The sequence below is a fragment of the Trichechus manatus genome, unplaced genomic scaffold, assembly GCF_000243295.1.
Source record: "Trichechus manatus latirostris isolate Lorelei unplaced genomic scaffold, TriManLat1.0 scaffold00015, whole genome shotgun sequence".
Lineage (NCBI taxonomy): Eukaryota > Metazoa > Chordata > Mammalia > Sirenia > Trichechidae > Trichechus > Trichechus manatus.
This window is the reverse complement of record NW_004443951.1, coordinates 8,070,266-8,090,809: the sequence shown is the minus strand read 5'-3', so window position 1 is coordinate 8,090,809 and position 20,544 is coordinate 8,070,266. Positions and strand designations below refer to the sequence as shown.

Below are 20,544 nucleotides of genomic sequence, written 5' to 3'. Positions count from 1 at the left end.
ACAAAGGCCCAAAGTCCATTAATTGGGGAAAAGACAGTCTCTTTAACAAATGGTGCTGGCATAACTGGATATCCATCTGCAAAAAAATGAAGTAAGACCCATACCTCACACCATGCACAAAAACTAACTCAAAATGGATCAATGACCTAAATATAAAATCAAAAATGATAACGGCCATGGAAGAAAAAATGGAGACAACGCTAGGAGCCCTAATACATGCATAAACAGAATATGAACCATAAAGTAACAATGCACAAACACGAGAAGAGAAACTAGGTAACTGGGAGCTCCTAAAAATCAAACACTTATGCTAATCAAAAGACTTCACCAAAAGAGTCAAAACCTATAGATTGGGAAAAAATTTCTGGCTACAACAAATTTGATCAGCGTCTAATCTCTAAAATCAACAAGATACTGCAAAACCTCAACAAAAAAGGACAAACAACCCATTTAAAAAATGGGCAAAGGATATGAACAGGCACTTAACCAAAGAAGACATTCAGGCGGCTAACAGACACATGAAGAAATGCTCACGATCGTTAAATTAGAGAAATGCAAATCAAAACTACAACAAGACACCATCTCACCCCAACAAGGCTAGCATTAATCCACAAAACACAAAATAATAAATGTTGGAGAGGTTGTGGAGAGATTGGAACACTTATACACTGTCGGTGGGAATGTAAAATTGTACAACCACTTTAGAAATCAATTTGGAGCTTCCTTGAAAAGCTAGAAATACAAGCACCATATGAACCAGCAATCCCACTTCTTGGAATATATCCTAGAGAATTAAGAGCTGTCACAAGAATAGATATTTGCACACCCATGTTCACTGCAGCACTGTTCATGATAGCAAAAAGATGGAAACAACCTAGGTGCCCATCAACAGACGAATGGATAAACAAATTATGGTATATTCACCCAATGGAATACTACCCAATGATAAAGAACAACGATGAATCTGTGAAACATCTTATAACATGGAGTAATCTGGAAGGTATTATGCTGAGTGAACTTAGTCACAAAAGGACAAATATTGTATAAGACCACTATTATAAAAACCCAAGAAAAGGTTTAAACACAGAAGACAACATTCTTTGATGGTTATGAGGGTGGGGAGGGAGGGACTGGAGTATTCACTAACTAGAAAGTAGACAAGAATAATCTTAGGTTAAGGGAACGACAGCACACACTACAGGGGAAGTCAGCACAATAGGACTAAACCAAAGCTAAGAAGTTTCCTGAATGCAACCAAACACTTCAAGGGACAGAGTAGCAGGGGCAGAGGTATGGCGACCATGCTTTCAGGGGACATCTAGGTCAACTGGCATAACGAAGTTTTTTAAGAAAATGTTCTGCATCCCACTTTGGTGAGTGGCGTCTGGGGTCTTAAAAGCTAACAAGCAGCTGTCTAAGATGCATCAATTGGTTCCAACCCACCTGGAGTAAAGGAGAATGAAGAATACCATGGACACAAGAAAAGTATTAGTCCAAGAGACAGAAAGCGCCACATAAACCAGAGACTTCATCAGCCTGAGACCAGAAGAACTAGATGGTGTCCGGCTACCACAATGATTGCCCTGACAGGGAACACAACAAAGTCCCTGCCGGAGCAGGAGAAAAGTGGGGTACAGAACTCAATTCTAGCAAAAATATCAGACTTAATGGTTTGATTGAGACTAGAGGGACCCTGGAAGACATGGCCCCCGGGCTCTCTGTTAGCCCAAAACTAAAACCATTCCCAAGGCCAACTCTTCAGACAAAGATTAGACTGAACTATGGGACATAAAAGGATATTCGTGAAGAGTGTGCTTCTTAGCTCAAGTAGATACATGAGATTAAACTAGCAGCTCTCGTCCAGAGGCCAGATGAGAAGGCACAGAGGTCAGGAGCTGGCTGAACAGACACAGGAAATCCCGGGTGGAAAGGAAGAGTGTGCTGTCACGGTATAGGGAAAGCAAATAGGGTCACAAAACAATGTGAGTATAAATTTTTGTATGAGAGACTAACTTGAATTGTAAACTTTCACTTAAAGCACAACAATAAAAATAAAATAAAATTAATTACTTAAAAAAATAGTGTCAGAAGTTAAAATGAGGGCATTAATGGGGAAGAAATGGGATCCTGAAACTTGGAATAGGGACATATGGAGACAGATGATCAGGAAGCTGGGGACATTGAGTCCCTGAATTCCACTGAATCACTCTTGCCAAGAGAACCATCCCTCTCACTGTCATCTGACGAGATTACTCCATCTTTGACAGCTAAGCCACCCTCCCCAGTAAAACCATTAGTCTGATGAGATTAAGCCAGCTGTGTATGAATAGCCTTTGTCTGAGTCATTGCCTGGGGCATCACCTAAGGCAGATGCCTTACAAGACAATGCTGAATGTTCTCAAAATACATCCCCACCACCCATTTTGGCTTCTAGACCTATAACTAGACTGAAGTCCCAGTGAGCCCCAAAAGGTGAAGTACAAAGTGTGACCCAGGAGGAGGTAAGCTACACTCCAAAACAACTGCTTGACCTTTCTAATGCATACAAACAGAAACCTGGGAATATGTGTGGGAATGGCAATTAAGGGTGTGGGATAATAGTGCAAGGAACATAAAGATGGATCAGTCTGAGTTTATTGATACCGGCGCACTAAGCACGGATTCTTCATTCAGTGTTTCAGCTTGAGAGGTTAGGAAAAGATCTAATAGTTTATTTGGCTGGGTCACTGAAACATGGATTACACGGTGGCCTACACTAAATCAAGTTGAAGTACCAGACCTGCCTTGGTATACTGTAGAAGAAGGTATCCAAAGACTTAGGGAAATTGGCATGTTAAAGTAGATTTATCAGGTTAGACTCACAGATCTGCACATGGAGTGTCCAGAGGACACACCTTTTATGGCAACAGTGAGGAACAAATTTGTGAAGGGAGCCCCAGCATCCTTGAAGACTGCTATGATTGCTATTTTATCTCAGTCAGATTTGACAGTGGGAGGTGCCGGTACTGAATTAAGACACCTAACCACAATTGGGCTAGTTGGAGCACGTGGTGGTAGTGGCCAAGCGGTGGCATTCAATTGGCAAAGACAAGGTTGGGCGTGGTTACTGTAATGGACAGTAGAGTCAAAGCAGTAATCAGAATAGTCTGACTCATAGGGACTTATGGCATTGGCTACTTAGTCATGGTGTTCCTAGAAGTGAAATAGATAGGAAATCTACTAAATATTTACTTGATCTGTACAAGCAGAAGAATTCTAGGTCAAGTGAAGAGCAGTCTAACTTGAATCACCAGAATAGAGAGTAAAAGTCCCTCAATCAATTCCCAGATTTGAGCGAGTTTACAAACCCACACCCCTTGAATGAAGGGGAGGCTGGGTCCCCTTGAGGAAGGACTCCAATACACTGCCAAAAATTTATACTGTTACTCTTTCTCCCAGCCTTCCCCCAAGGGATCTACAGCCTTTTCTAAGAGTGACTATTCATTGAGGAAAAGGAAATAATCAGACTTTCCAGGAATTACTGGGTACTGGCTCTGAATTGACACTAATTCCAGGAGACCAAAAACGTCACTGTGGCCCACCAGTTAGAGTAGGGGCATGTGGAGGTCAGGTATTAATGGAATCTTAGCTCATGTCCATCTCACAGTAGGTCCAGTGGGTCCCTGAATCCATCCTGTAGTGATTTCCTCAGTTCCAGAATGCATAATTGGAATAGATATAGACAGCAAACAGCAGAACCCCCACACTGGATCCCTGACAAGTGGAGTAAGGGCTACTGTGGTAGGAAAAGCCAAGTGGAAGCCATTAGAACTGTGCCTACCTGGGAAAATAGTAAACCACAAGCAATACCACATTCCTGGAGGGACTGCAGAGATTACTGTCACCATCAAGGAATTGAAGGATGCAGGGGTGGTGATTCCCACCACATCCCCATTTGGCCTGTGCAAAACACGGATGGATCTTGGAGAATGGCAGTGGATTATCAAAAACTTAACCAGGTGGAGACTCCAACTGCAGCTGTTGTTCCAGATGAGCAAATTAATACATCTCCTAGTATGCACCTATTGATCTGGCTAATGCCTTTTTCTTCATACCTGTTTCAAAGGACCACCAGATGCAGTTGGCCTTCAGCTGGCTAGGCCAGCAATATACCTTCAGTGTCCTACCTCAGGATATAGCAACTCTCCAGCCCTATGTCATAATTTAGTCCACAGGCTGACCTTGATTACCTCTCCCTTCCACAAGATGTCATGCTGGTCCATTACATGGATGACATTATGCTGATTGGACCTAGTCAGGAAGAAGTGTCAATGACTCTGGACTTACTGGTAAAACATTTGTGTGATACCAAAAACCAAACCTAACTTGTTGCCACTGAGTCAATTCTGACTCATAGCAACCCTAGAGGACAGAGAAGAACTGCCCCATAGGGTTTTCAAGGAGCAGCTGGTGGATTTGAACTGCCAACCTTCAGGTTAGCAGCTGAGCTCTTAACCACTGTGCCACCAGGGCTCTCTAGATATATACGCTTCACTGGCTTTGCTTCTCTAGAGAACCCAGCCTAAGACTGTCAGCTTATGCTCTCCATCCCAACCACAGCCTCTCCTCACACCTCCTCCTCACCCCAGGACTCTGCTCTCCGCTGACAGACTACCTTACTCCCTACTTCCCAGTAGGCCAGCTTTCTTCAGGAGGGAATGTCAAAAGCCACTCAACACCCTCCAAACTTCTTACCTTTCCTATCTCCAGTCAGAAGAAGAGTTGTTTCCCTCCTATCATATTCCAGTTCCTCTATCTGTACTCTGGATCCCATTCTCTCTTTTCATTAGCCACAGAGAGACTAGATCACATGTTCTGGGGGAGACTGCCTAGGTTTAAACTCCAGATCCTACACTGATTGGCTGTGTGACCTTGGGCAAGTGAATAAACCTCTCTGTGCTTCAGTTTCGGCATCACTAAAATGGGGTTGAATAATGGTACCTATCTCAGGGGTAGTTGTGAGGATTAAGTGGGGCAGTGTATGTAAAGGACTTAGAATTATCCTTGACCCTCTGCTGTGAAACACCTCTTTCTCCTATCTCATCAATCCCTTTCATCCCCACCAGCCCCATAATAATCTCTCATTCCCCAAAATCTGGAACTGAATTTGGCAGGTTCCCAGCAGTGTTCGCTAAGCAAATGAATAAGTGAATGAAAGGACAGTTCAGTAATAATTAATTTGATTCACTAACTGTTTACATGGTGTCTCTGGGAGAAATAAAAGAGGAAGACACACTCCTGTCTTCCAAGATCTCAGGGAGAGGGACACACACACAGCTAATATTACTAAGGGGGTAAAGCACTTGATGGCTAATAAAGGCTTTCCTGGACTTTATCCCACTTGAGCCTCTGAATAACCCGAGATGCTGTTATTAACATCCAACCTGTCTGCATAGTGGAGGAAAAGGACCATTAGAGGTCACACATCTAACCTGCAGCAGAACTGGGCTTCAAGCTGGGGGCTATGTATATACCTCCCCTCTAGAAAACAGTGGCAGATCACGGGAAGTCAAGTCAGAACGAATATAGTCAGACATTCCATACCAAGGATGGTAAGGAAAAAAAAAAATGATCATCCTCCTGGTTGTCAGACCACACAGTTCCAATCAGGCCAGCCAACCACACATCTGTGCTCTGTGTGAGAGACTAAAGAATTGACAACAATCTTCTCAGATGAGAGAGGCTTCACTTTAAGACACAGCCAGTGTGAAAATGGGCCAAAAATAATAATTAAAATGACCACTCCTTAAACCACCACTGTTAACATTTATTACCTGTTACTGTGTGCCAGGCACTCAGCTATGTGGCTTATCTGCATTATCTCATTTACTCCTCACGACCACCCCAGGAGGTAAACACTATTGTGAGCCCTGTTTTCTTCAGATGTGGAAACTGACAGTCACTCAGCCAATAAGTGGAGAAGCTGGAATTCCAACACCACGTCCGGTTTCTTTCTTAAGGTGTCAGAAGATCCAAGTAGAAATCCCGCCTCCATGATTTTGCAGAAAGTGCTTAGCTTCAATTTGTTCAAAATGGGAGAATAACACAGACCTTTTGGGACTGTTTTAGGAATTGACTGTGATAAACCTGAGGCCTAGTACTTAATCCAAACACCAAAAACCAAACTTGTTGCCGTCCAGTCGATTCCCACTCATAGCGACCCTATAGTAAAGAGTAGAACTACCTGGTAGGGTTTCCAAGGAGCAGCTGGTGGATTTGAACTGGCGATCTTTTGGTTAGCAGCCAAGTTCTTAAACACTGCACCACCAAGCATATAATAGGCACTATATCACAAAGGCTCACTTGGGGGCTGGACAGAAAAAGGAAAGAAAAAAGCTCAGGCGGGGAGGCGGGGGTTGGTTTAGAAATGCTTTCCTTTTCATACCCCCTAGATTTTCCCATCTTGGTACTTTTTGCTTAACAGTTCCCCTCCACTGGAATGGCCCTTTCCACTCCTATCTCTACCTGAATCCTATTCTACCTGCAGGGTCTCATCAAAGCCAACTCCATCAAGAAGTCTGCATTCCTTTCTCACCGCCTTCCTCAAAAAAGTTGTCGTTGGGTGCCATAGTTGTTGGGTGCCGTCGACTCATAGTGATTCCGTGTGACAGACCTCCAGGTCTTTCTCCCGCAGAGCCCCTGGGTGGGTTGCAACTGTCAACCTCTTGGTTACCAGCAGAGTACTTAACTGTGGCACCACCAGGGCTCCTTCCTTGAAAAAGAATGCTGATGGAAATGGTGGATAGTGATAGTGATAATGGCTGCACAATATGAAGAATGTAATCAATGTCACTGAATTATACATGTAGAAATTGGTGAATGTTTTGTTGTGTATATTTCCACCACAATTAAAAAAAAAGTATACTGATGAAAGCAAAATTATATAAAATTATCCTGCAAAACCACCAATAGAGCTCTGCATGGGGGTTCAGAAGTACTAGATCAACTAAACAAGCCAGTCAAGATCAAGCACAATGACCAAGCATTATTATCACTGACGCCCCAAAGTGCCTCAGTTTACCCATTCCATAACCAATCCACAGTTCTCCAAACTGCATCCTTGGCTCGGGCACAGGGCCTGGTGCTCAAAAATGTCTGATGCACCAGCTGGCGATCCACACAACGAATGGGAGTCTGAACACGTGGGACTCTGTGACCAGAAGCAAACACTGTCACCTCTATGAGCTCAGCAGCACACTGGCAAAATGGGGCCAGGAGCCCGGTCTACTCCTTCTAAGTGACCTCATGGGGGACGGGAGGGCACGCAGAAGAGCACGTGAAAGCCTCTGTAAATTGCAAAGTGCGATGCAAACGGTTGGAGTTATCATTGCCCATTAGGCTTTTGTCTGCTCTCAAACTCCAGGCTGAACAGCCCAAGAAAGGGAAACGGTGTGATCTAAGGCTAAAAGATGAGCCAGAGATTTCCAAAAGGCGTTCTCAGCCTTTACCTTCCTTTCTAAAACGAGCTTTCAAATGGGACCCGAGGCTTAAGTTACTAGAGTCCTCGAAAGCACATTAAGTCCCCAGGAGATAAAACTGGCCAGGAATAACCTTGTTAGGGAGGAAGGAGGTAAATCCTTTAAACTGAAGACGAAGGGGGGAAAAAAGGCCTTGCTTTTTATCTTTACACTGTGTCTTCCCCGGGCAGGGCTGGCCGCACGCACTGCCGCCTCCTCCCGCTGCGGGAACGCAAGCGCCGCTCGCCTCGAGGTGCCGGCCGGCCCAGCCCCGCCTGTGTTGCTACCGCCGCGGGCAGCCGCGCCTGGTCTGGCCGAGGGGGCCGGCGCAGGACGCGCGCGCCGCGGCCCACACGCCACCACCGCCCGCGCCCGCTGCTCTTTTATGAAACGTGCACTTGCGCTCGTGTAGTCCAGTCAACAGAGGCGGACGCGCGGCTACACCTGCGGCGGGGAACACGGCCGGCCGCTGAGCGAGCTACGCCTCCAGCCGGCCACGCCAGCCAGACTCACCTCTGCGCCAGGGACTCTAGATAAGGCTGGCAAGGGCCCTGAGCTGAGCCGGGGTGGGCGGGCACCAGGCCTTTTCATTCAGCCTGGTCTCTTGCCACAGTCCACGCGGACAGTGGCCAAGCAGATCTTCAGACACTCCCCAGAACGCGCCACTCAAGCTCTTGCCTCTGGCCTAGGTATCTCCTTTTTCCTGTCCCTAGAACCCTACAGCCCTTGCTTGGCTAACTTTTACTCTTTATTATAATTTTTTTAATTGCAGTTTATATATATATATATATAATATTCATATGATATATATGTATATATATAAAACATTCGTCATTTCAATATTTTTTACATGTGCAATTTAGTGACATTAATTACAATCATCATATTGTGCAACCATCACCACTATCCGTTTCCAAAATTTTCCATCACCCTTAAGAGAACGTTTACTCCTTCTTAACATCTCGCTTCACCTGACTTCCTCCAGCAAGCCTTCCCTGACCTTTCCAGAGCTGGGAAAGCCAAGTGCCAGGGGAACAGCACTGTCTTTCTTGCTTAATTTTCTATCCCTACCACCTATCCCAGTGTCTGGCACAAAGTAGGAACGAAAAAATATTTCTTGAAAGACTAAATAAGGATAATTTTAAAATACAATAGTAACTATGAGCAAGTGTTTACTAAAGGAGCCCTGGTGGTGCAATGGTTAAGCACTCTGCTGCTAACCAAAAGATTGAGGGTTTGAACCCCCCAGCCACTCCACAGGAGAAAGGACCTGGCAATCTGCTTCCGTAAAGATTTACAGCCTAGAAAACCCCATGGGGCAGTTCTACTCTGTCATACAGGATTGCTGTGAGTCGGAATCAACTTCATAGCACACAGCAACAAGTGTTTACTGGGGGCTCCTGTGTATCTGACACCGTATCACAGTGCTTTACACATAATCAGTCCTCACTGCAGTCCTATGAGATTGGCAGATGAAAGAACTGAGGCACAGAGAGGTTATGGAACCAGTCCCAGGTTACCCTTCTAATAAGTACAGTGAATTCTGGATACTAAAGGAGCTCTGAGCTATCCTGGGCCAATTCTAGGGAGCCTTGCAGCGAATGGAACTCCTGAGCTGAGTCTGCACAACATGTGTACATTTATTTATACACTAATTTTTGTTCTATAAGTAGACTCAGACCAGGCTGTTCCTCTGAATGAGGGTGGTAAGGAGAGAGCTTTATTAAGCAAGGAACATAGGCTCAAACAGTAAGAGCAAATGACAAGCAAATTTTAATGCTGTCACCTGCCCTTGCTGACCCAGTGGGAAGAAAAGGAAGAATTCCTAGGGATAAAAAGTGGCAAGGTCTCGGCACTCAGGGCTGAGGCATATGTACATTGTCTTCAGCGGTGGGGGACAGTGATCAGGTGCTGACCTAAACACCTGCAGGTTCCTCCAAAGAAACCATCCTACCTAGTCAGTCAGAAGAGGAACTCACAGATTCCAGCAACAGGTGCTACCACAGATACTGCATGTCTTAAGGGCTCAGTCCCTCCCCCAGAGACGGCTCCAGGACCCTGACTTCTAGGGGCCAAGTGTGAAGACCTCCTGGCTCTTTGTAAGGTGGCCCAGGTATAATTCACCCACCAAACCTTTTAAAACACAGTGCTAAAAGTCAATCATGTCATTACATTTCAAACTCAGCCTTTATACTTAAATTCAAACTGCTGAGTTATGATCAGGTGGCATCAGCCCACAGGGGACAGTCCAATCTAATGACTACAGTTAAAAAGTCTTTTTATAAGGTGGCATTTGTTTGAAGAGCCCAGCCTTCTACAGTGGGCCGTCCCCAGGACTTCTTACCATTCAGAGGAGGAAGAGTTGACCAGACAATAAAAACTGGGAAGGGCTCTCAGATAGAGGGAACAATATCAGCAAATACACGGAGGCATGACCAAGGATTGCATGTGGAAGGGAGTGAAGGAGAGAGGGAAAACTGGAACAGCTTAGCATCCTTGGAGCCCAAAAAGCAAGGCAGCAAGTGGAGGGTAATAATTAAACATTTAAAGATAAAACTAAAGTGGGTGGATGGGGTGAGGTTGGAGAGGCTCATCTGTGCTCTAGGGTAGTAAGGGGTAGGGGGTGGGGGGCTTCGTTTGCAAGTAGCAGATGAGGAAGAGAAAACAACAAACTATTCCAGTATGGAGAGTGATAAACCCAACAGGGACCCATGGATGTTACAAAGTCCTGAACAAATGGGCTAGCCACAGGGCTGAATTCAACTGTAGGTCTCAGGTGGAAAGTCTGAGGGTTTCTGTGAATACAGAGGCCAAAACATAGTCCTTTGTTAGTATCCAGAGCTGCCAGCACCCCAACCACAGATTATACCACAAAGCCCAGACTTCAGGACTGGAACACATGCAGTTTAATTTTGTAATCAATTGTGAGCACATTTTGAGGTAGGTTTTTGAATCCAGTTCTATTAGGAAAGAAAAGACCGCCTAAGTAATAATTATATCAAGTAAAAAATTTAAGTATTGAAAGAATGCCATAACATGCCCTAGAGAGTTCCACTGAGGAAAAGAATAATACATGTGGTGGCATGTTTGACATAGGAGCATTCTAGGAAGACTTCCTGAAGGAGGTGCAGCTTTGAGCTGAGCCTTGAAAAATCTCACAGGATTCAGAAGTGGAAGAGTGAAAAGAGGAAATTCCTGGAGAGGGAGGGGGCCCAGCACAAGTAACAGCTTTTCCAGGCTTGGGGCAACAGTTTTGTGTTCCAGCGGATGCACAGTGCAGATTTAAAAGCCTGAGGATCCTGGACAAGCCGCTTGGCGAGACGGCTTGGCAGCCGCTGAGCAAAGCTGAAGGCTGGGCCACCGGCCGCCTGTGGATTAAGTGGGCGGAAAGAGCGCCAGTGATGGGAGATAAAAGGGAGTGAAGTGGATAATATTTGAAGCAAACTAGACGGGGAGAGAACGTCAGCAGCAGGGCTGGCAGGCTGCAGCGCTCCTCGGCATTCTTCAGTTTGCTCCCTCTGAAAGCTGCATTACCAGGCGACCTCTTCCTGGCTTTGAGAGATGTCCAAATGGGAACTATTAACCAAGGCACGCTCCCATTTTTATCTCTGTCAGAAAGTGCTTCGCCTGTCAGGCTTTCTCTCTCTGGCCTGGGATTGGTGGGAGGGTTGGGGGAAGAAGATCAGACAATGTGTTTGTGGATGGGGCTTTTTGGAATTCTTGAGAAGCAGGTCCCTTCCAACTCTCAGATTGTAGAAGGCTGCATCTATGAGCTGAAAAGTCTTCAAAGCTAAGAGGCTAGGATTTCACGATGTGAAGATTCTTCGAGTCCAAAAATGCCTCAGAGCCTAATGTTCTAAGATTTCACCATTTTAGGCTTACATTCCCCGAGCCTCAGCGTATGGACTCAGGATTCAGACATCCTATGAGTCTGGAAGCCTTCATTCTGCGAACTTCTAATTCTGAGACTAAAATATTTCATGACATCGTGGTCACCTTGGCTTCATGGCCTCACTGTTTTGACAAGGTGCTAAGATATCCTGTGTTCCTGTTTGAGTCTCACCCCCTCCCTATTCAGATAATACATATTAAATAATGTATATTAAACGTTAAGGTCTGAGTTGACTAGGCCACACCTGTAGAGGCTCTCTGCAAACAGCTGCCTGGGCACAGAAAGTATAAGAGTATACACATGGCTAGGGGTCAATGCGAGGGGTCACCAAGGGACTCTCACTCCATGTGAGAGACATTTGCTGAGAGTTCCCAGCCCAGAGCTCTGTGTGTGTGAGACACAGTGGGTGTGGCAGGCTGCAGAAGCACAGAGTGTATTACAGGCTGGAAGAAGCCTCTTTCCCAGTCCAGGTTCTGGAGCTATTTGGTGCAGACTAGGCCAGCCTGCATTTTCATCCAACGCTGACTGAGGGGTTCTCACTTGGGGTGATTTCAGGGGAGAAGAGGGCTCAACATGTCTCATGTCTAAGGTCCTCAGGGGGTGCCCAGCTGCCTTGGGGGAGGTGTTTGTTCCCTTCACTCTGAGGAGGGTACCTGAGATCTGAGAGGGGACCACATGGTAGGGATGAGCACTGTGGACCTGGGGGACCATAAAGATCTGTCCTGTAGCTGCTCTGAAAGCTCAGAGAAGGCTGGGAGGCTCAAGAACAGCCATTCTTGGAGGACAGGAGGTTAGAGAGGGATTCTGAAAGATGGGAGCATACAACAGAAAAAGAAAGGGAGAAGAGGGTCTCAGTATGAGTGTGGAAAACCAGGACACAGACAAGACTAAGACTCAGGTACTCTGTGCCTCAGTTTCCCCAGCTGTAAAATAGGACTAAAAATGCCTACCTCATGGGGTGGAAAAGCAACATGCATTCTCCCCGGGAAGGTGGTGGACTCTCTGTAGGCAAAGGCCATGTTGTCCCCATGTCTGTGTCCCAGAACCCTGCACTGGCCTGATGCAGTAGGGAGCTCTTGCTGAGTGAGGGAGGGAGTGAGACAGAGGAGCCACAATGAAGGAGGGGATCTAGGGCTGGCAGGTATCCAGCGGACTGTGCTGCAACAGGCTGGGGCTCTCTCTGCTCTGCTGACTGGCAGCGAGAGGCAGCAGGATCACCCACCAGAACCAACTGGTGTCTGGACAAGTAGGTATCAGCAACAGCCCACCAAAGAGAAGCCTGTCAGCGCCTCCCAACTGCAGGTAACTCATGCTCAAAATCTCAGGGTGGGTTGGTCCAGGGCCTCCAAGATACAAGGGCCCAAAATGAGCACCGCAGAAGTCAGAACTGGGCAGACACCCAATGCTCTTATGGGTCAGAGGAACAACTTAGGCCTGGAGTGGGAAAAGGACTAGCCCAAAGTCACAGGCAAAATAGCAAGCGATCAGGACTAGAGCCTGCTTTGCATTTGAACATTTTGTGCTTTGAAGACAAGGGGCTACTAAAGTTCAAGGAGAAGTCACTTCACTATGGCTTATACAACCTTTCTTCATACATTCACTCATTCAACAGTGATGGACGGCAGAAGAGAAACAGGGAGTCAAATCATGGTTTCTGACAATTCCATCATTAATTCATTCATTCTCCAAATATTTATTGGGCACTTAATACATGCTGGCCCCTCAGGGTCTAGATACAGGAGCTCTGCTATAAACCAAAGAGACCCTTCTTCACTCAACTTGCCAGCTTAGTCAGTGTTATGGGTGCTATCTTCAGGTGGTCCCCTTGGAAGACTGGGTGTGCATTCCAGGAAAGCTCTGGGTGCCCAGAATGTCTTTGGGAACTCGTATTTTAGAATCACCTTCAGATACAATTTATAAAGCCAGAGAGAAAGAAAATCAGTTTCTGTACTTTTAATTAAGTCTCTCTCTTTCTTTAAAAAATTTTTTTAGCAGGAAATGATGATTCCCCTTCAACACATACACACACTTCACCAGATAGTACATCTGACTGTTAAAAATAAAAAGCCACCCCATCCCTCAGACGCCTGCAAAACATGAGCTTTGGAATCAGACAAGGCCAATTTTGACTCCTACAGCCACTCGGCCTGGCTGTATAATCTGCCTTAACTTTTTTGATCCTCAATTTATTGTTTGTAAAATACATATGATAATATGCCTTTGTAGCATCCCTATGGGGATTAAAGATAATGTACTTAAAAGGTCTAATGCAGCATCCTGTATGGAGACAAAGTTCAGTACATGACGATTTTGTGGTTTCTAGCCTCCCTAGTGAGGGGGCTGTAAAACTTCACCAGCATTTTGAATGCTGGCAGCCTGTCTAAGTGTTCAGCTCTGCACATGGTGGCAGCTGGTACCAGTCCCTGGAAGCAGCAGACAGAGCTGACTGAAATCTCAAGTCCCAAGACTGTCATAAGATCAGGACTCAAGTCTCAGGCATCATCAGGTACCCGAGACAGGGGCCCACCACCACTTATTAATCCAGCTTTACTTTGTTCAGTCAAAGGACAGATAGTGGGCCCAGCTGCTGGGAGATGGCACCAACATGGCAGAGGTGAGGCCTCCTGCCCACGAGCCAGCCCAGACTCTTCCAAGCACAGGATCTACATCTAGGTGGTCATTTTACCTTCTCAACAACCTCCCACAGGTAGTGTCTTATGTTCTCACACAACCAGCTCAACTTTGAAAGGCTGGTAACTACTGCCTCCTTTGATAGATGGGGACATCAAGTCTAGTCCCATGTTCTACACAAATTGGTGGTTTTAGTCCCAAAGCTGAAACTAACGCCTGGAAGCAGATCTCCTAGCTCTCAGCCCACTACACTGAGCTATGTCTACAACACATCAGGAAACTCTTTAGGGGACCTACCGTCTCCACCCCAACCACACAGCCAAAGGAAATAATTTCTCTACAAGTGGAAATTCTCTAAAAAACAAATTTGCAAGACCCCAAGTCCTAAAAGGAAGAACGTGAAGGAAGAAAGGACTAAAGAAAGAATTACAGGAGGATACCAAATCTGTAGCCAGGAGGAACTCCAGAGAGACAGCACACAGTGTCAGGAGAAGCACATCCTTCATTCAGAGTCAGGCAGATTGGCTCTGTTCCTTATTAGCTGTGTGACCTTGGTCAAGTCATTTAACCTTTCTGAGTGTCCACTTTATAGAGTCCTAGGGTTGTTGTAAGAATTCAGTGAAATGACAAAGCCCATGAAGCCCCTGAAGGGTGCCTAGCACGTGGAATTGATTATAACCATCACATGGAATGCCAGGGCTGGAAGGGGTTTGAAAGATGACCTAATCCTGGTGTCTTATTTCACAAGCAGGGAACACAAGGTCCAGAGACAGGAAGTGACTTGCCCAAGGTCACACAGAAAACTCATGATGATATTGGGCCCAGCACCCTCAGTTTATTTGGAAATCAGAGACCCAAACCTACCAATAAATTCAATCTCCCAAGCTGTGCAAGGGTGGAAGAAACTTTTTCAGCTCTAGCAGTTCTTCTAGCCCATAGAGTCCCAAAACTTAAGCTTGCTTTCTCCACTGAACAAGGAAAAATGTGGTATTTCTGTCCGGCAATAATAAAAAATTTTAAAAACACTCAAATTAAAACTAAAATCCCAGGCCTTAACAAAAAGTCACTCTTTCAAGGCTCCTTTTTCCCGCCTTCCTCTCTCATCCCCTCCCTCCAAATATTTTGCAATAACAGTAACGCTGAGAGGAAAGAAAAATAAAAATCTGATGCACTTAACAGATATTTTGGTACAATAATGTATCACAGATGTTCATATCAAACTGTGCATGCGCGCATACAATTTTACTGAGAAGGCTGTTGCATTTCTGACTTTGGGTTTGGGGATCCCTAACAACCCCATCCACACTGGCTCCAGGAGCTCATCCTCCCCAGTTAGCCCAAGGCTGCCTGAGAGGATGGAGGGGAGATTTCATCACCTCACTCCAAAAGGATAACAGGACAAACTCGCGCAGTCAGACACCCTGGCAGGTGGTGAAGGGCGTGTAGATTAGGGAACCAAAAGGAGTCCTGTTTTCTTTTGTTTGGGACTTGTTTCCTGCAGCCCTTTGGAGGAGCTGGACCCAAGAACAATTTTAAGAAGGGCCCAGGCTAGCGATGGGGTGGGCATGATTTTGAAACCAGAGATTCCCGTCTGTTTGATCTTCAAACATAGGCTTTGGAGACTGTCAGCGGCTCCTTGTTGGCCGATGGATGGCTCTTAGGAACTTTTCCTAAAACATAACCTCACACACTTTCCAGCAAATGTTTTCAAGCTACCAAAGCCGTCATTTGGTTGAACAGTAGTGCTTCCAGACCCTGAAGATAGTTTTGTTGTTTTAAAGGAAACAGATTAAAGTCAGGGGCTGTTTAACCAGAGGGTCCGTTCACTCCCTTCAGCCCTAATTGGATCCCTTTGTGGTACAAAGATGGTGTTGAGAGTGTTGGTGGATCCCCCACCTCCCTAACCTGAAAAAGATATCGAGGCCTCTGGACAGAGAGGCCTCCCACATACCTCCCTCCAAAATGAGATGGGCGGTGAGTGCTGGGGGCCTCCCGACACAAATAATATCAGCTCCCGAGGCTGGCAAGGGAAAAGTCACTTCAGAGGGAGAAAGCCGGTATGTTCAGAGGGCTCAGTGCTGGGCTGGAGAATACACAGGATTTTCCCCCGTGGAGACGGAGTCAGGGGTAGTCAGAACCCTGCGGGGCGTGACTAACTGCCCCAATATTCCTGCCACCAGGGCCCTCTGGGTAAGGACTCCACAATTATGGGAGAGCCAGCAGGAGAACCGACAAACCGGCCTTTCATTTGGCCGGCAAATCAATCTAGCTTCTTACCTCCCCGGGGACAATATTGCATTTCCCCTGGAAAAACAAAGGCCAGAGATCTCCAAAGAGGGATCGGTTTCTGCTGCTGTTTCCCTGGTGAAAAGCTTGCAACATCTCGGGAGCAGCAAGCAGGTCTGGTCCCCAGTGCTAAAGTTTCTGGCCCAGCCATTAATGGGGCCATCTCCTTAATGGGGAAGCACATCTCAGGGGCCACACCTCACTCAAGGCATTGACCCAAGCCCTGTCTTGAGGCCTTCTTGTAGGAGTCACCAGGCCTGAGTGGGAGCCCTTATCCTGGGATTGACAGCCCTGTTCTCAAGGAATAGATGGGAACTCATTGTTCCCTGGCCCTCAGAGTTGAGTTTGGGGCCAGGGAGTTGCGAGTGACCTCTGCCCACGGAGACCAGGGTTTTCATGACATTTTGCTGGATCAGGTCTCTGGCAGCAGAGACTTTAAACCTCCTAAGCCCCACCCTTCTCTCTGCCCCCACTCCTGAGGCTCAGAAATCAGAACTGTCAACCTTTAAGTGAATACATTGTTCTGAAATTATTAATCCTAAACCGATCCTTGCTGATTTTCTCCTAGCTGAGGGAGGCAGTCCGAGGTTCACCTAGATCTTTGGGGGAAAAAAAAAAAAAGTTGCTGTGGAGCTGATTCCAATCCATGGCAACCCCATGTGTTACACAGCAGAACTCTCCATAGGGTTTTCTGGGCTGTAGTCTTTACAGAAGCAGATTGCCAGGCTTTTCTTCTGTGGAGCAGATGTGTAGGTTCGAACTGCCAACTTTTAGGCTAGTAATCGAGTGCAAACCATTTGGGTCACCAGGAATCATAAGCTTTGCAAAGGCCCAGGGAATTCGGCAGTGCTTAACCCTCAAACAGCAAACCAATCTTCCATAAACACCAGAGCCATGACACCTCCTGCACTACCCCAGCCACAAGTGCCATGGCTTCCTCTGTGCTACCTTCAGATGCATTACTGTCTGTGTGTGCCTACACAACAGTCTCCAGGACAGTCTCCTGTTCTCGGGGCACCAGGGATCTCGGGAAAGCCTAACGCAAACCAACAACTCCCTCTTTTTGTTCTTGTTCACTCTGATGCTCAAAGGGAAATTCTTTCTGCTCAGGCAAGCACGGCAGGTGGGGAGTGTATTTCCCCAACAGGTAACACCACCAAAATAGAAGCAAACACCCAAACTCTTACCCTCAACTCTGGTGCACACCCACTCCCCCTCACATCACCACAAAGCAGTTGGAGAACTGCCCGCACCCTGAAAGGACCTTTCCCGAAGGGAAAAGGACCTGCTTTGGCTGTGGGAGGAGGAAGACAATCAGAGAAGAGCCCAGAGCCCAAGGCGCACAGGGGTTGCCCAGCTCTGGGGGCGAGGATGCCACGTGCCTACCTGGGAGAAGTTGAGCCCATTGAGCGGGTGGCACTGCTCCTCCACCCGCTCCACCGCCCCGGTGCTCTTCTTCATCTTCTCGGCCTGCTGCGCCAGGTAGAGGTCCAGCACTGGCACCCCACGGGAGCGCACGTCGGTCTCCGTGAGCGAGTTCACCATGAGCATCACCCACACGGGCCTCTTGCGCTCCCAGTTGCCCGCAATGGCATTGAACAGGTAGTCTGCATAGAGCCCCTTGCCCCGCTGTGCAGGTGTCATCCACGAGGGCATCATCAGCTTCACGTAGTCCAGGTGGCGCTTCAGGCGCCAGTACAGCTCACGGGGCAGCACGTCCTGCAGGTTCTCCCCATGCGGCAGCAGTTGGCAGCTGGCCAGCGCTGAGATGGTGTAGGGGTCTGTTAGGTCCAGCTCAAAATAGACACGGGCGCTGGCCTGGAAGGCTGCCTTGGAATTGTCCGGGATAAAGTCCCACACACGGGTGTATGGGACGTGGATGGTGCCAAATAGGTAGGCTGGGGGGTCGCGCCGAATAGTCCACAGGAAGGAGTTCAGCTCCCTCTGCTGCAGAGAGAGATGAAAGAGGAGACAGTAAGGACGCAGGCAGCAGAGTAGAACAGAGGTTGGCACAGAGGGCTGGCAAGGAAGAGGTAGGGATGGAAGGCATAGAACTATACAGGGCAGTCGAAAGGAACAAGGGCTTTGGAACCTGGAGGACTCACATTCAAATCTTGGCATTGCCCTATCGTAGCTGTATGATCTTGGGCAAATCATTTCATTTCCTACAGACTCAGTTTCCTCATCTGTAAAATGGGGGTGAGAGCAGCTATTTCAAGGGATGTTGTGAAGGATTAGAAGACATACTATATCAAGTCCTAAGTGCAGTGCCAGGCACAGAAAAAGTCAGCAATGAAGGGAAACTATCATTATGATTAGTGTTCACCGTGAGTGCCAAGGACTGCCACACCACCTGAGAATATTCATGCTTGGCCGAGCCAAACCTTCACTGCTGGTGTTTCATGGGGAGAGTGGAGAGAGGGGGACCAAGAGCCCTGCTCTGGCAAGAAGGAAGGAAGTCATATAACTTTTAAATCCAACCATTAGAAGATACATGCCAAGAGCACTTTGAAAGCAGAACACGTATTAAAAATAGCACACCTATTTAAACAGCTACTTCCAATTCATCAGGGTGGATGCAGTTTTCTTTTTGGAGGGCAGGGCTGGGGTGTCAGGTACTCTGTTGGACCAGCCGAGATCACAGATGAGAAAGTGCTTTAAGCCCGGCAAGGTCAAGTGTAGTCTCATGCCCTGGTTTGGGAGGGGAGGATTCCATAGAGTTAGTCCCAAGAAATGTGCATATTCTGGGCACTTTCCAGGTTCCTCCCCTAAAGGTGTATCTGGTCTCCAACCCCAATTCTCTGTCATCTTCTACGACCTAAGCTCAGACTAGCTGTGTGTGTGTGTGTGTGTGTGTGTGTGTGTGTGTGTGTGAGAGAGAGAGAGAGAGAGAGAGAGAGAGAAGAAGAAGAACAAGAAGGAGGAGGAGTAGAGAGGAATGGAGACAGAGTGGTGGTTTCTCCAGATCCAGTTTAGGGCCAGGGCTTAAGGAGCATGAGAAGGGGACAATCATTTTTCTCAGGCAAAGTCATTTCCCATCAGAAGAATCCCTGGACTGCCCACTTGCAAGCTGTAGATCATCTCAGGACATTTTTTTTCTGCCTGATTCTAGCACAAATGAAAAGTATGTGTTGGGGTGGGTGGCTGGGCGGAGGAAGAGAACAGTACTTTACTAACAATCAATCAAAAAATTGTAAAGTTCCAGTATTTTAAAGGTAGAACTAGCTCTGAGCCAGTGAGCCAGTGAGCCAGCTCCCAGTTCCGGACAAGGCAGGACACAGAAGGTGCACCTTGCTCAAGGTCAACTAATCTGCTAACAGGGCAGCACCAAGACCCTACAACACCCTCTCCTGGCCTCCAGTTCTGGGTTATTTTCACACACTATTTTACACTTTGAGGGTGGGATAGTAACGGGGGGGAAATGAAGGGATTCCTTGTTTTGGAAGGAAAATCAGGAGAAGCAGTGATTACTCGCCCCCAAGGAAAAATTAGGCCAGCATGTCCTGGCACTTCCTTTTCTTCTCCCCTGGAATCTTTCCCCTTTTCGCATAGGGGCACTTGGGAGAGTGGGCTCTGGGGCCTGGGTTGAAGAAGGAGAGAGAACTGAGGACCAGCACCAGGGAGAAAGTTCGCCTTAGGTCAGAGTAGGAGGGCGTGGAGAGAGAGGGAAACCTGGGAGGGGGGCAGAGTGTGTGAATGAGAAAGGGTTTGATAGAAGTCACAGAGGAGCAGGGCAAGGAATGGTAGAAAGACACAGATATAGTCAGAAGGTAACAGAGACCAGAAGGGTAAAGCAGATAGGATAAAAGTCAGAAAGAGGAGAGTCAAAGGGGGCTACAGAGAGAAGAAACGTCCAAGAAGGAACGAAAGTCTAGAGAAAGCGAGCCAGCGAGCGTCAGTATGCGGAGAAAGACTGGAGAGAGGGAGCGCCCCATCTCGGCTCGCGGGGACGGAGCTGGAGCTCGGGCAGGCAAAAGCGAGGGAAAGGGCACCCAAGGCTGCGCCCGCCCGGCGGAGGTGGAGCGGGTGGGATGAGGTGGGTACGGAAGGCAGGACCCAATCATGTCCCCACAGGGCTGAAGTGCCCGGGCGGGCGAGAGAGTGGCCGGGCAGGCGCTCGCTCACCGATCCGGGCGGCCGGCACTGTCCTCCGTCCGGGGGCTGCGGGCGGGCGCGGGCGGTGGCCAGGAGGGCGGCGAGCAGCGGCCCCGCCAGAGCTGCGTGCATCCTGCCGGGGTC

At 47.4% G+C, this 20,544-nt stretch overlaps 1 protein-coding gene across 1 annotated transcript in view; it reads right to left on the bottom strand.

The window, feature by feature from the left end:
• The window catches only part of TRABD2B (TraB domain containing 2B), a 262,261-nt gene extending 241,729 nt beyond the window's left edge, over positions 1-20,532 (bottom strand). The window contains exons 1-2 of the mRNA XM_004372051.1: positions 20,431-20,532; positions 17,692-18,252 (exon numbers count right to left, since the gene is read on the bottom strand). Of these exons, the coding sequence (XP_004372108.1) occupies positions 17,692-18,252; positions 20,431-20,532 (663 nt within the window). The remainder of the gene's footprint in view (positions 1-17,691; positions 18,253-20,430) is intronic.
• Positions 20,533-20,544: the final 12 nt, after the last annotated feature.